We start from the raw sequence: 15,833 nt of genomic DNA on the forward strand, positions 1-15,833 counted from the left end.
AATAAAAATAAAAAAATAAAATAAAAAAGAAAAGGTGGAAAGTAGAAATAGAAGAGAAGGCCCCTTAAAAGAGAATTTTTCAAATCTATATTTGGAGATGTAGTAAACAGCGAGGGCACAAAATATCTGTAAAGTAAAGAGGGAAAGACGGATTAAATGAGCAGGCAAACGTATAGCAGTTGAAGTTTAAGATGAGGAAGTACGAGCTTATCCATTTTGGAGTGGAGATTGAATAACAGAGTATAGTGTGAATGGTGAGAAACTGATTTATCTCTGCATCCTGAAGCTACTCATAGAGCCATACAGCTTGTAAACCGTCCCTCTGGCCCAACCTGCCTACACCGACCAACATGTCCCTTTGACACTAGTCCCACCTGCCTGCGCTTGGCCCATATCCCTCCAAATTTGCCCTATCCATGGACCTATCTAATTATTTCTTAAACTTTGCAACAGTCCCTGCCTCAACTACTTCCTTGGGCAGCTCGCTCCACACATCCACCACCCTTTGTGTGAAAATGTTACCCATCTGATTCCCATTAAATCTTTCCCCCTCACCTTAATCCAATGTCCTCTGATCCTCAATTCCCCCTACTCTGGGCAAGAGACTCTGTGCGTCTACCCGATCTATTCTTCTCATGATTTTATACACCTGTATAAGATCACTCCTTATCCTCATGTGCTCCAAGGAATAGAGTTCCAGCCTGCTCAACCTCTCCCTATACTACTGTCGCCACAAATTAGTAGTGTCCTTGATGCCATCCATCTTGTCCACTGTTTTCCTTTTCATTGATTACTGCTGAATAAATACAAATATTAAAAGTACCTGCAAAATCCTGAAGAAAGCTGAACAACTGCGATGCCGATAACATTTTGACCCATGTAGCATAGAAACATAGAAAATAGGTGCAGGAGTAGGCCATTCGGCCCTTCGTGCCTGCACCGCCATTCAATATGATCATGGCTGATCATCCAACTCGGTATCCTGTACCTGCCTTCTCTCCATACCCCCTGATCCCTTTAGCCACAAGGGCCACATCTAACTAAATTAAATATAATTAAATATAGTCAATTAACTGGCCTCAACTACCTTCTGTGGCAGAGAATTCCAGGGATTACCATGTGAAAAATGTTTTCCTCATCTCGGTCCTAAAAGATTTCCCCCTTATCCTTAAACTGTTTTATTTGTTTTTCACCAACTTCTTCACATTTTACACATCTCAGCTTGCTTGGAAATCAAAAGTAACCATTGAGAAATGACCAAATATTTATCTTGTAACATTGTAAAGCTAACTTGTATCAAAAGTGTATCATTTTGCCATAATCTATTGAGAATTTGGCTTTGATCAGATACGTCACTGAATTTGTTTGTAAATACGTTTGTGCTACTTGTATACGTCTTTAAAAAAAAATTTTTTTTTCAATCTTATTGTTTTTAAATTGTCTCTGGGCGGTAGGGAGCCATGGAAAGCTGTGCAATTACTAATTGATTCCTGTTACGTAGGTGGTTGTGGTAACTCTCTTTAAACTATTAAAGTCTGAAAGTGAATTGTTTTGGGTGGGTAATTTCAGACTTCTAAATTATCCTTTTTTCGACAATGCTAAACTGTTAATGATCATTGTAGTTTATGGGAGCATGTGTGTACATTGTTTTAAATTTTGTCAAATGTTGTTAAACTCAAGTTGTCCTGAGGTTTTGAAAGGTAATATAAAAATGCTGTTTTTTTAAAATGGTCCCATTCCATGGTTTGCTGAAAAGAACACCAGTTGAGGCATATTATTGTGACTATTGCAAAACAAATATTTATCCTCACATGTGGGAGTCAGGTTTGGCAGTTCAGGCCACAACTGTAGGTAGAGAAACAGAGCTTTCAGATAGAAAACTCTTTGCCAAAACTGGGAAAGAGACAAAAGCTTGTTTTGAGTTGCAGGGAAGAATGAGCTGGCAATCTCTAATAGGATAGGCTATTAACCAGTTCACCCAGTCAATGAATCAATGGGTGCAGTTAGAATGGAAAGAGTCACAAGAGCATGGACCAAATAATGTAGGAGTGATCTTCATGTTTTGCATGTTGCATGCTCAGCAGATTGGGTTGGGCACAAGGAAAAAAGAGTGAAAAGAGAAAATAACAAATAAACTGAGCCAACATTGCAGATGGATGATATTAACAGATATATCAGGTTACCTGAAGTTGTAGACTCAATGTTGAAGTTGACAAGTCTGCCATGTTCCCAGACGGTACACCAGGTACTGTTCCTCAAGCTTGTGTTGGATCTCATTATAATGAGCCCTTTAAATATAGCTTGTTGCTGGTCTGCGCTGGGTATTTCAATGGGAAATTCAGTTCCACTCTCCTCTCAGCGTTGAGCCACCTGAGTCTTTCCACCACCATAATCAGCCATTAGGTTGAAAATCAATGCACTCTTTTTGGGGAAAGCAGAACTTTGGATTGATTGAAAGATACAGCATGGAAGCAGGCCATTCAGCCCACCAAGTTCATGCTGACCATGAATCACATCTCACCACTGACACTTTCACCAACAACAAGCTGTGGTGTTGTTTCTCAAACTTTCATGATTCAATAAATCTGCTGCTCACCCGCTGAGTTGCTCCAACATTTTTGTCCACCTCAGACTATCTTTGATTGGACATTACTGGCTTTATCTTGCACTAAATGTTATTCACATTATTCCCTTTATCGTGTATCTGTACACTGTGGATAGCTCGATTATAATCATGTATTGTCTTTCTGTGGACTGGTCGGCACGCAACAAGATCTTTTCACTGTACCTCGGTACATGTGACAATAAACTCAAACTCAACCATCCTTTTGTCTATCCCACCCCCACATTCCCTGCTTCTTAACACTTATGTCTTCTTCCTAGTTTGATGAAATATATTCAACATGAAACATTAACTCAGTTTCTCTTTTCACAAAACTGAGGTTTAGATGGATAAGGGCCAAATACAGGAAAATGGGACTAGCTTAGATGGGGCATCTTGGACAGCATGGACAATTTGAGCTAAGGAGCCTGTTTCCCTGCTGTTTGACTATAAATGTATGAATGTTGCCTGGCCTGCTGGACGCTTTCAACATTCTTCTTTATTTTTAGCTTTTCACCATCTGCAGTTCTTCTGATTTTCGTTATCCCTGGTGGAGTGAAGCTAGAATGCCTTGGTGATTTTTTTTTTGATGAAGTTATTTGACTGGTCGGATAATGGGACGTTGAAGAAAAAGAGAGAATATACAGACAAAAAATATAAAACCTACCTATATGGAACAGCAGGAAATATCCAGGATATGCAGAGAGAAACTGAATCAATATTACATATAGGTGACTTACAGTTGAATTGGCCACTGATATAAGGTAAGTTACCTGAAGTTTTTGAATTTGTGGATTATAATATATCAAGATTAGTGTGAAACTAGAGGATTAGGAAGCTTTTAAAGACCAATGGAAGGTAACTAAAAAGGTAATACGGGGAGAAAAGATGAAATGTGAAAGTAAGCTAACCAATAATATAAATGAGCATAGCAAAAGTTTCTTCCGGTACATAAAGAGTAAGAGACAGGCAAGAGTGGACATTGGACCACCGGAGAATAATGCTGCAGAAGTGATAATGGGGAATAAAGAAATGGCAGAGGAATTAGGTTGTTTTTGTGTCAGTCTTCACAACAGATGACACCAGCAATGTACCTGAAATTCAAGAGAGTCAGGGGGTAGAAGTTAGTTGAGTGGCTATTACAAAGGATACGGTGCTTAGGAAGTTGAATGGTCTAAAGTTGGATGTCACCTGGACCATATGGACTACACCTCAGGGTTCTGAAAGAGATGGCTTTAGAGATTGGAGGCATTAATTCAATTCAATTCAACTTTAATGTCATTGCACAAATACTGAGTATGGGTACAACGAAATGCAGTTTTGCGTCAGTCCGTAGTAGTAGTGCAATATAGAAATTTAAAAAAAAAGAGGATACAGAATAATAAAAAATACAGAATAATTAAACAATGGGGACGGAGGGACCGGAGGAATCTATCGGCGGGACTCCGAGTTCAGCAATGCGACGGTATGATTGTAGAAGCTGTTCCTCATCCTACTGGTACGAGACCTGAGGCTCCTGTACCGCCTCCCTGATGGGAGGAGGGCAAACAGTCCATGGTTGGGGTGGGAGGGGTCTTTAATGATCTTCCCAGCTCGTTTCAGACACCGTTTTCGGTGGAGGGCATCCATGGCAGGGAGCGGGGCACCGATGATGTGCTGCGCGGTTTTCACCACCCGTTGTAGTGCCTTCCTGTCCGCAACAGTGCAGCTGCTGTACCATACCGTGAAGCAGGCGGTCAGGATGCTCTCGATGGTACACCTGTAGAAGTTGGTCAGGATCTGGGGGGACAGGTGGGCTTTCTTGAGCCTCCTCAGGAAGTAAAGGCGCTGCTGTGCCTTTTTGATCAGCTTGGAGGTGTTGAGGGACCAGGACAAATCCTCCGAGATGTGTACCCCGAGGAATTTGTAGCTGGAGACGCGCTCCACCTCAGTCCTGTTTATGTGGATGGGGGTATGTCTGCCCCCTCTGACCTTCCTGAAGTCGACAATAAGTTCCTTCGTCTTCTTGGAGTTGAGGACGAGGTTATTATTGGCACACCAGGTTGTCAGGTGCTGGACCTCCTCTCGGTAGGCTGACTCATCGTTGTCACTGATCAGTCCTACCACCATGGTGTCGTCAGCAAACTTAATGATGGCGTTGGATCCGTACTTAGGGATGCAGTCGTGGGTGAAGAGGGAGTAGAGGAGAGGGCTGAGCACACAGCCCTGTGGCACGCCGGTGTTCAGTGTTATAGTGGTGGAGGTGAGGTTGTTGACCCTAACAGACTGTGGTCTGTTGGTGAGGAAATCCAGTGTCCAGTTGCAGAGGGAGGTGGAGATGCCAAGTCCGCTGAGTTTGGTGATCAAGCTGGCGGGGATGACAGTGTTGAAAGCGGAGCTGAAATCAATGAACAGCAACCTGATGTAGGAGTTGTTGTTGTCCAGGTGGGTCAGGGCAGAGTGTAGGGCCGCCGATATGGCGTCCTCTGTAGACCTGTTGGCCCGGTAGGCAAACTGATGGGGGTCCAGTGTGGGGGGGAGGCTGGCTTTGAGGTGAGCCAAGATCAGCCGCTCAAAGCACTTAGCAATGACAGGGGTGAGTGCCACTGGGCGGAAATCATTGAGGCTCCCTGTGGCTGACTGTTTGGGCACTGGCACGATGGTTGATGTCTTGAGGCAAGTGGGGACAACACCCTGGGCCAGTGAGTGATTGAAAATGTCGGTAAAGACTTGGGATAGTTGTCCAGCACATGCCCTAAGCACCCGGCCAGGGATGCCATCGGGGCCGGCAGCTTTGCGCTCATTCACCTTGCTCAGTGCATCTTGTACAGCAGAGGTGGAAACATTAACATTAGTGGTAATCTTTCAAGAATCACTATAGTCAAGAGTGGTTTCAGAGCACTGGAAAACTGCAAATATTACTCCGCTGTTCAAGATGTGAGTGAAGCAAAAGAGTGGAAACGACAGGCTGACTTTTCTCCTTCCCAGTTTTGAGGAAAGATCTTCAACATGAAACATTAACATTGGTAAGATTGGTAAGATTTTAGGGTCTATTATTAAGGATGAGGTTTCCAAGTACAGAGGCTCCTGATAAAATAGGCTGAATTCAGCATGATGAAGGGGAGATCTAGTCTGACAAATCAGTTTGAATACTTTGAGGAAGTTAATAGCAGGATAGACAAAGGATAGACAAAGACTATGGATGTGGGTTACCTGGATTTTCAGAAGGCATTTGATTAGTGCTCAGGGTATTCGAGGGAAGATGCTATCATGGATGGCAGGTTGGCTGAATGGCAGAAGGCAAAGAGTGGGAATAAAGGGGGCTTTTTCGGTTTGGCTGCCAGTGACTAGCGGAGTTCCACAGGGGTCGGTGCTGGAGTCGCTACTCTTCAGATTGTATATCAGTGATTTGGATAAGGGGATTGAAGGATTTGTGGCCAAGTATGCGGATGATACGGTTAGGTGGAGGGGCAGATAATGCAATGAAAGCAGGGACTTTGCAGAAGGACTTGGATAGGGGAGAGTGGGTAGAGAAGTGGCTGACAAAATACAATGTAGCAAAATGTGCAGTCATGCATTATGAGAGTAGGAAAAAGGCATGGACTATTTTCTAAACGGGGAAAGGATTCAGAAATCGGAGGTGCTAAGAGACTTGTGAGTGCTGGTGCACGATTCCCAAAACGTTAATTTGCAAGTTGAATAGGTAGAAAGGAAGGCAAATGGAATGATATTATCTTTTTCGAGTGGACTGAAATATAAAACAGGGATGTAATGTTGAGGCTCTATAAGGCACTGGTCAGACTGCATCTGGAGTATTGTTTGCAGTTTTGGGCCACATTTCCAAGGAAGGATGTGCTAGCATTGCAGAGGGTCCAGAGGAGGTTTATAAGAATGATCTTGGGGATGACTGGGATAACATATTTTGAGAGTTTGATGAGACTGAACCTGCACTCACTGGAGTTTTGAAGAATGAGGGGGAACCTCATTGAAACTTATCAAATAGTGAAAGGTCTGAATAGTGTGGGTGTGAAGACGATGTTTCCATTAGCAGGAGAGTCTTGAACCAGAGGACATAGCCTCAGAACCTTTATAAAAACGAGGAGGAATTTATTTAGTCAGTGGGTGGTTAATCTGTGGAATTTGTTGCCACAGCCGGCTGTGGAGGCTGATATTGTGTATTTTTAAGGTGGAGATTGAAGATACTTGATTGGTTAGGGTATCAAGTGTTATGGGGAGAAGGCAGGAGAGTGGGATTGAGAAGGAAAGATAGATCAGCCATGATTGAATGGCAGAGTAGACTCGATGGGCTGAATGGCCTATTTCCGCTATTATGACAAATGAACCTATGAACTAAAGAATGCATATGGTATGCTTGCCTTCATTGGTCGAAGCATTGAGTGTAGAGATGTGGAACTATGATGCAGCTTTATTGAAATTTAGTTTTGGCCTCATTTGGAAGTTTGTACGTCTTTACAGGAAGAATATGGAGGGTGCAAAGGTGGTTTACCAGAATAATACGTGAATTTGAGGGTGAACAAACGTGGATTGTTTCCAAGACGTTGTATGCTGACGCTGACTCTTTAATGCAGTAGCAGCATATCATATTTATTAATCTGCATAATGGAACTACTCCCATAACCATCAGAGTATGGTATCAGGAAGCAGATGAGAATAGAAGATTCATCTGTTTCGAAATTTCAACTCTGAAATCAGGTATATTTTGTGCTTAGCAGAGAGAATTAATTTTCACTGGTTTGACAATTTGTGTTTCCACCTGAGAAACAGATTCAGAAATGACACACTCATCGGAAAATAAGGAAGTAAAAAAGTACAAAATACTATGTGTGGTAAGTAATTTATTATCAAGAATTTTGTTACAGCTATGCCCTATACTTATTTTATTTGAAATTATTTTAGTAACTTTTTAACATATTTGTACATTTGGATCTCCCTTTTGGTGGCACATTGACGCAGCAGTAGAGTTGCGGCATTACAGCGCAACAGACTCGGGTTCAATCCTGATTACGGGTGCTGGCTTTACGGAGATTGTACATTCTCCTTGTGACCGCATGGGTTTTCTCCCACATCCCAAAGACATACAGGTTTCGTAGGTTAATTGGCTTTGGTAAAATTGTGCATTTTCCCCAGTGTGTTGGCTAGTGCTAGTATACGGGGTGATCGTTGGTCAGCGCGGACTCGGTGGGCCGACCGGCCTCTTTCTTTGCTGTATATCTAAAGTCTGAAGTTTACCTGTAGAGACAGTGATAAAATTATGAATAAATTTGGTATAGCTGAAAGATTTTACATGTAAATATATTTTTTAATACAATTCACCATTTTAATGGAATAAACAATGGAAAAAACACATAAACTAAATATGTTGGAAACTCTCAGTAGGTTAGGAAGTATCTGTGGAAAGAGAAATAGAGTTTATGTTTCAGATAATAGACCTTTCAGATTTTCAGCATGTTATTGATTCACAGGTACTGAATCAAATAACAAATTACGAATACGACTTGACTTGACTTGACTTGAAAAACAGGTTATGCTACATTTTATTTTCAAACTAAATTTGGTCAACTTATTTTAAGTTAAATTAAATTGTTTAAATTGTGTTGAATCAGTATGTAGCATCTCTAACCACTGATAAAACTGACTTCATACTATAAATGTTGGTGAATTTTTATTCATTTCACTGTGAAATAGTTTCATAATGGCATAGGTCGCAACCATTGTCATGAATAATTTTTCAAACATAGCATTCAAACATTAAAAAAAAAAAAATAACATATGTCAATTTCTTATATATGGTAACTGGCTAAAGAAAGGAGATCTGTGTTTGTATTAGTGATTAGAAAGGCTACAGAATATTTTTTAATCCAGTGTGGAATGTTTCCATTGCTGTCATTTTAAGTCTGTGATAAAGGCCAATGTTGCTATCTGTTTCAGCCATGACTCAGTTGTCTCTGAGTCAGTAAGGTGCAGATTCAAATCCACTCTGGAGCTTAAAAATCTGGGGTTTTGCCTCCACTGTAGGAATACAAGACCATTCTTATGTAATCAATGATTTATTTATTTGAACGGCCAAAAGTGAGTCACCTCAGAAGCATGTTGGAATGGTGATACTATCCGGTGGACGTGGTTTGTACCAAATTTGAGGTCCTGATCATTAAGTATATCATCACTGACCTAAGTAGGTATGTGTAGGAAGGAACTGCAGATGCTGGTTTATACCGACAATAGCCACAAAATGCTGGAGCAATTCAGCAGGACAGGCAGCATCTCTGGAGAGAAGGAATGGATAACTTTTCAAGGGTCCCCACCAGCTCAGATGCTGCCTATCCCACTAAGTTACTGCAGCATTTTGTGACTGACTTAAGTAGGAATACCTTCAGCTCCCAAAGCCTTGTTTTATTTGGAAGTCGGTATTTTTGGCATCTTATTTGAGTCATAGAATCATATAGCATGGAAACAGGCCGTTTAGCCCATTTCATCCATGCCGACCAAGACGTCCCATCCAAGCTAGTGCATTTGCCAACATTTGGCCCATATCCCTCTAAATCCTTTCTATACTTCTACCTGTCCAAATGTCTTAAATGTTGTTATTGTGTCTGCCTCAACTACTTGCTCTGCCAGCTCATTATATATATCCACCATATATATATTCCATATGTGTTAAAAAGTTGCCCCTCAGATTCTTATTAAATCTTTCCCTCACCTTACGGTCTCGATTGTCCTACCATGGGAAAAAAACGTACAACTTTGTACAGATAGCACCCATAGACAGGTGCAAACTTGGGTCTCCGGTGCTGACAGGCAGCAACTCTACCACAGCATGATTGTGCCACCCCTTGTCTCTGTACGACTCTAGGTGAATAGATTCTTGATAAGCAAGGGGATTAAAGGTCACTATGAGCAGATCGTTCTGTTGAATTAAGTTACAATCTGTTCAGCCATGATTTTATTAAATGGCAGAGCAGGCAAAAGGGATGGGTAGCCCTCTGTTGTGCATCTATAAGCTCATGCATTCAATATATATATGTACAGAGATAGGTGGAGTTGTGGCCATGAACACAAGGATGATGCTTAAATTCTGGACATTTGATAGACTTGTTACCATTGGTGGCTGAGAAGCAATAGAGTAATTAATGGACCAGCAATAATCTGGTATAGATTTTAAACTGGACATTTGGTTGAATGTAGGCGCTGAGTAGACAGATAGTTGGCCAGACAAACATTGCAGTAGTTGAGACTGGAATGAGAAAGCAAAAGCACAGATAAAAACGTGAAGAGCAATTGTACTGAAACCAGATGGAGGTGAAACATTCTTGTGTTCAAGAGAATATAGGGTTAAAATATAGAGCCAAGGATAAAAATGATAGGACACTGAAGATGAGAACTGATGGGGTCAAAATTCTCTGTGGGCGTGCCAATCCATGGCGTGCCACTGTGTTCAATATTGGGCCACAACTAGTTACATTCCATATATTAATGACTTAGATGAGGACTGCATGCACTGTAGTCATATTTGCTGATGATGCAAAGATAGGTGAGAACAAAAGCTCCGAAGAGGACACGCATACTTTGCAAAGGGATACGGTGAAACATGAGACTAAATTTATTGATTAAAAAAAACAGAATATTTTTTTCATGGAAAAAGGGTACAGTATGCTATTGTATGGTGAGATCTAGGTGTCCTTGTACACAAAACACAGAAATATAGCCTGCAGGTATAGGAGGGTTAATGTAATGCTAATATTTAGTGTAAGGGGATTGGAGTATAACAGAAGGAAAATCTCACCACATCTATACAAAGAGTTGGTCAGATTAAACCTGGAGTGCTGCATGCAGTTTTGGTCTCCATGATAAACTTGCACTGGAGGAAGTTCAGCGAAGGTGCACTGGGGAAGTATCTGGGATAAAGACGTTCTCATAATCGGAAGGTGCAGAGTTTTGACAAACCACAATGGGAATTAAAGGAAATCTTTTCGAAACATGTATGAGGGGAAAGGTAATAATAAACCTATTAATTTGACATTAATTTGACACTCGAATGCTGGAATATATAAGGATGTGATGTGAAGGCATTTAGACAATGATAATACTGTATGAACGAACAAAGTCAATACGAACTTATGGAAGATAAATCATGTTTGACTAATCTACTTGTTCTTTGAGAATGGGGCTGGTGGAGTAGATGAAGGGAACCAAAGAAATGGGATACTCTGGCTTTTGATAACGTCCTGCACAGGAGGATGCCGAGCAAGATGAGATTGCATGGATTTGAGGGCCATATATTAGCGTGGATTGAGAGTTAGTTAACAAATGGAGAATAAAGGCGTAATAAATGGGTCCTTCCCTCATTACCAGACTCCAAAGACGACAGAGATCGGTACTTGGACGCCAACTATTCATGATCTATCTCAATGATTTAGAAGGGGACATACATGATATTTCATAGTAAATAAATAATAAAATAAATAAATAAATAGTTTGTTGATGAGATGAAACTGAGTGAAGATGTGTGTTATGATGAGGACACAATGAAGCTTCAAGGGAATACTGTATATACTTGAATGAGGGGCAACAATGTGGCAGATGGAGTACAATGTGGAAAAATGAAAGGTTATCCATTTTGATGGAAAAATAACAGAAATGCTGCTGATTCTTAAATGGTGAGAGATTGGGAAATGTACACATCTCTGAACGCTGACATGCAAATGAAGCAAGCACTTAGGGAGGGATATGGTATGTTGGTCCTCATTGCAAGAGTAAAGATGTCATACTGCAATTTTACAGGACTTTAGCAAAAGCACGTTTGGAATATTCGATCCGGTTTTGGTCTCGTATTTCAGAAAGGTTTAATTAATGTAGAGAAAGTGCAAAGATTCACCAGACTGGTTCCTAGATGACCGCTCTGTTACAGCAGGAATGATTGAATAGGTCATGTACCTGTTCTCTAGCATTGAGAGGAATTACTACATTAAAATATACACAGTTCTGAGAGGGCTTGACAGGATAGATGCGAGGAGAATATTTTGCCTGGCTGAACAGGGTCAGAGTCTCAAAGTAAAAGGCAGGCTATTTAGAATTGAAATGAGGGGAAATTTATTTTCTTAAAAGGTGGCGAATCTTTGATTTTTCTCAAACCCAGAAATCTGTGAAAGACAAGTAATTTGATTTAATTCAAAACAGAGGTTGACAAATTTCTGCACATGAAAGGAATCAAAGGATTCTTCACAGTGCAAGAGACCTGGATTCAATTTTGACTTCAGGTGGTGTCTGCGTGGAGTTTGCATGTTCTCCCTGTGACTGCATGGGTTTCATCCAGGTGCTCAGGTTTCCCACCATATCCCAAAGGCGTGCGGATTGGTAGGTTAATTGGCTACTGTAAATTCCCCCTTGTGTGTAGATGATAATACTGTATGAACGAACAAAGTCAATATGGACTTATGGAAGATAAATCATGTTTGACTAATCTACTTGTTCTTTGAGAATAGGGCTGGTGGAGTAGATGAAGGGAACCAAAGAAATGGGATGTTCAGGCTTTTGATAACTTAATCTGGGGATAACTGATTACAATATGAACAGAATGATTAGTGTAAATGGGTGCCTGATGGTTAGCGTGGACTTGGTGGCCCAAAGGGCCTGTTTTAATGTCACATCTCTCTATCTATCCAAGGCAAGAAAGCAGAATTTCTTCTTTCAGAGGGTCAAGAATCTGCATTTTGCATCCTTGACAGCTGCCAAAACGAAAACATTGTATCTACATAGATGAGATGAACAGATTTTTGGTCAATGGGGAAATTGCGGTGGTTAAGGTTACGGTGAACAGACAGGAAATAGGAATTTATGCCAAGATTAGATCAGCCTTACTGAATCACAGTGCAAGCTCTAGGAGCCATATGGCCGTGCTTTTTACTTTTTAATGGCCTTATGTTTGCCATAGCTGCCACATTTAACAGAGACAGTGGACATTCCAATGGTATAGAGTCATAATCATAGGGTTATACAGCATGGAACTGCCCTTCAGCCAACTCATCCATGCTGAACAAGGTGCCCCATCTAAGTTAGTCATATTTTCCCACATTTTGGCCCAAGTAGATGTAGTAAGAAGTAGTGGGGAAGAAGTGATATGAGATAGTAGATGTTGAATCTGAAAATCTTAAACCTTCTTGGAAAAGGTTAATTTAAAAACAGCTGGCTACTGTAATCAATGAGCCTGCTCTTTAACAAGCAGAATGTGTCATTGGACACATTGTTGGAGATGGTCATGTGAGAGATAACAAACAAAAAAGGTGATGCAGAGCACCACCATATCTGTCAGCATGTCCCGGGGGCCTTGGGGAGATGAAATGCAGAGACCAGCTACATCCTTAGATCAGTGAAGATATGAATGCAGGTTTGAGTGATTACTGTCAGGAAGTGGGGAGCAGACAAGGTTTGGGACATCACTGATGAATTGAAGAATTAATTCTCATCCATAAAACGAAGAGCTGATAGAAAAAGGGCGATATACCCCAGGAATAAAAATGTAATTTACTGAAAGGGAACAGAACCCGAGCATAATACCACTGATAATGATAATTTATTATTAATACTGATAATAAATAACTGATACTGATATAAGGGACTTTTAAAAACAATTACAATTAGTCCTTTCAAATTTTCAAAACCAACAAAGACCTACCCCATCATTGTGTAGGAAAGAACTGCAGATGCTGGTTTAAATCGAAGAGACACAAAATGCCGGGGATCGACTGTGGAGAGCTCCACCCGTGGCCCTGTGGACTTTAAATCTTGGTACCTGGTTGAAACATCGTGGTCCCTAGTTAGAGACTGAGTTGGGGTTCCAAGCCTTGGTGAGTTTCAACAATCCTGATGAGGGAGTTCCATCACCGAGGGCATCAGATCGCCGATTGCGGTTCGACAGCCCCGACCGCGGAGAAGAGGGAGAGATTGGACTTTATTGCCTTCCATCACAGTGAGGAATGTGGGGACCTGCTGTGGTGGATGTTTGTGTACATTTTATTTTATGTGGTTGTATGTCTTACTGCTTTTCACTTGGTGTGGCCATACGGTAACTCAAATTTCACTGTATCTTATAGTATATGACAATAAACCAATCTTGAATCTTGAAATGCTGGAGTAACTCAGTGGAACTGGCAGCATCTCTGGAGAGAAGAAATGGGTGACGTTTAGGGTTGAGACCCTTCTGTCTGAAGGAAGGTCTTGACCTGAAACGTCACCCATTCATTCTCACCAGAGATGCTGCCACTCCCGCTGAGTTACGCCAGCATTTTGTGTCGACCTACCCTACTTCTTCTTTCGTGTGGCGTGCAGTAGTTGCAGTACTGAATGTTCCAAGTAATTCTTGTGTAATGAATGTATCTTGAAGGAGTAATGAATGTGTCTTGAAGAGTTTTACAGGGTGGCATGGTGGCGCAGCAGTAGAGTTGCTGCCTTACAACGCCAGAGACCCGGGTTCGATCTTGTCTACGGGTGCTTATTTGTACAGAGCTTGTGTGTTCTCCCCATGACCTGCGTGGATTTTCTCAGAGATCTTTGGTTTCCTCCCACGCTCCAAAGACGTACAGGTTTGTAGGTTAATTGGCTTGGTATAAATGTAAAAATTGTTCCTAGTGTAGGATAGTGTTAATGTGTGGGGATCGTTGGTCGGTGCAGACTCAGTGGGCTGAAGGGCCCGTTTCCGCACTGTATTTCTAAACTAAACTAAAGTTTGTTGGGTAATTGGGTATGAAGGCGATTGAAGTGAACTGTACTTCTTGTTAGGGGATTAGAGTGTGGTCATGGTGGAAAGATTGAAGGCATTGTCAATATTGCTATAGATTCATTGAGAGATGCAGCACAGAAACAGACCCTTCAGCAGAATTTGTCCATGCCAACAAGATGCTTTGTCTAAGCTAGTCAATCAATCAATCAATCAATCAATCAATCAATCAATCAATCAACCTTTATTGTCATCTTGCAAAGCAACAGTTGTACAATGCAAAATGAGAAGACGTTTCCCAGGGAATACCGGAGCATCGCACATGAAACTTAAAACATTTCACACATAATAACAATAAAAACAATCCAGTCCCTGATGAAACAGTATAAATAGTTAAAAGCAGGTAAAACAGCAACATTAAAATACAGTAAAACCAACCATTAAAATGTCCAGGGCAGCTGATTTGAGTGGCCAGTGCCAGAGTTATTAAAATGTCAGTGCAAAGCCACAGAATCAGGTGACTATGAGTACAGAGTGACTGTTTAGCAGCCTCACAGCCTGTGGCAGGAAGCTGTTTAGCAGTCTTGTAGTCCGGGCTTTGATGCTTCGATATCTCTTGCCTGATGGCAGGAGATCCAGGTGTATGTGGAGGGGGTGCAGTTTGTCCTTAGCTATTCTTAGAGCTTTTTTCAGACAGCGGCTCTGGAACAGTTCTTGTACCGAGGGTAGGGAGACGCCAATGATCCTCTCTGCTCCCTTCACTACCCTCTGCAGAGCTTTCCTGTCCGAGCAGTTGCAGGTGGAGTACCACGTATTTATGCAGTACGTGAGCACAGACTCCACCGTGCCCCTGTAGAAAGTCCTGAGGATGTTGGTAGAGAGTGAGGCCTGTTTGAGTTTCCACAGGAAGTGCAGTCGCTGATGGGCCCGTTTGACAATCCCAGTGTTGTTCCTGGACCAGGTGAGACTGTCTGTAATTTGCACTCCGAGGAACTTTATGCTCTCCACTCTTTCCACTGTGGTGCCATTGATGTTGAGGGGGGTGTGTTTTGGCTGCGCCCTCCTGAAGTCGATAACCATCTCCTTTGTTTTGTCGACATTTAATGCTAGATTGTTGTTGCCGCTCCAGTCCACTAGTTGTTTTACTTCCTCCCTGTACATTGATTCGTCATCTCCGCTGATGAATCCCACCACTGTTGTGTCATCCGTGAATTTTATGATCTTATTGTCCCTGAATCTGGCATCACAGTCATGTGTGAGTAGTTTGAACAACAGCAGGCTGAGCACACAGCCTTGAGGGGAGCCGGTGCTCAGCGTGATCGAGCCTGAAGTGTTCTTGCCAACACGGACTGACTGCGGTCTCTCTATCAGAAAGTCCAAGATCCAGTGACACAGGGTGGTGTTGAGGCCCAGCAGGGTTAGTTTCTCCACAAGTCTCCGTGGGATGATGGTATTAAAAGCTGAGCTGGTCAATGTACAAGATTCTGGCGTAGGTATTTTTGTTTTCCAGATGAGTGAGTA

The 15,833-nt window shown here is 41.7% G+C and overlaps 1 protein-coding gene across 1 annotated transcript in view; it reads left to right on the forward strand.

Moving 5' to 3' along the window:
- Window positions 1-7,215: 7,215 nt before the first annotated feature.
- Window positions 7,216-15,833, forward strand: part of LOC116973324 (ectonucleotide pyrophosphatase/phosphodiesterase family member 3-like) — a 74,075-nt gene continuing 65,457 nt past the window's right edge. Inside the window, exons 1-2 of the mRNA XM_033021282.1 lie at window positions 7,216-7,294; window positions 7,367-7,428. Coding sequence (XP_032877173.1) covers window positions 7,375-7,428 — 54 coding nt within the window. The 5' untranslated portion in view covers window positions 7,216-7,294; window positions 7,367-7,374. The remainder of the gene's footprint in view (window positions 7,295-7,366; window positions 7,429-15,833) is intronic.

This window comes from Amblyraja radiata, chromosome 5 (assembly GCF_010909765.2).
Source record: "Amblyraja radiata isolate CabotCenter1 chromosome 5, sAmbRad1.1.pri, whole genome shotgun sequence".
Lineage (NCBI taxonomy): Eukaryota > Metazoa > Chordata > Chondrichthyes > Rajiformes > Rajidae > Amblyraja > Amblyraja radiata.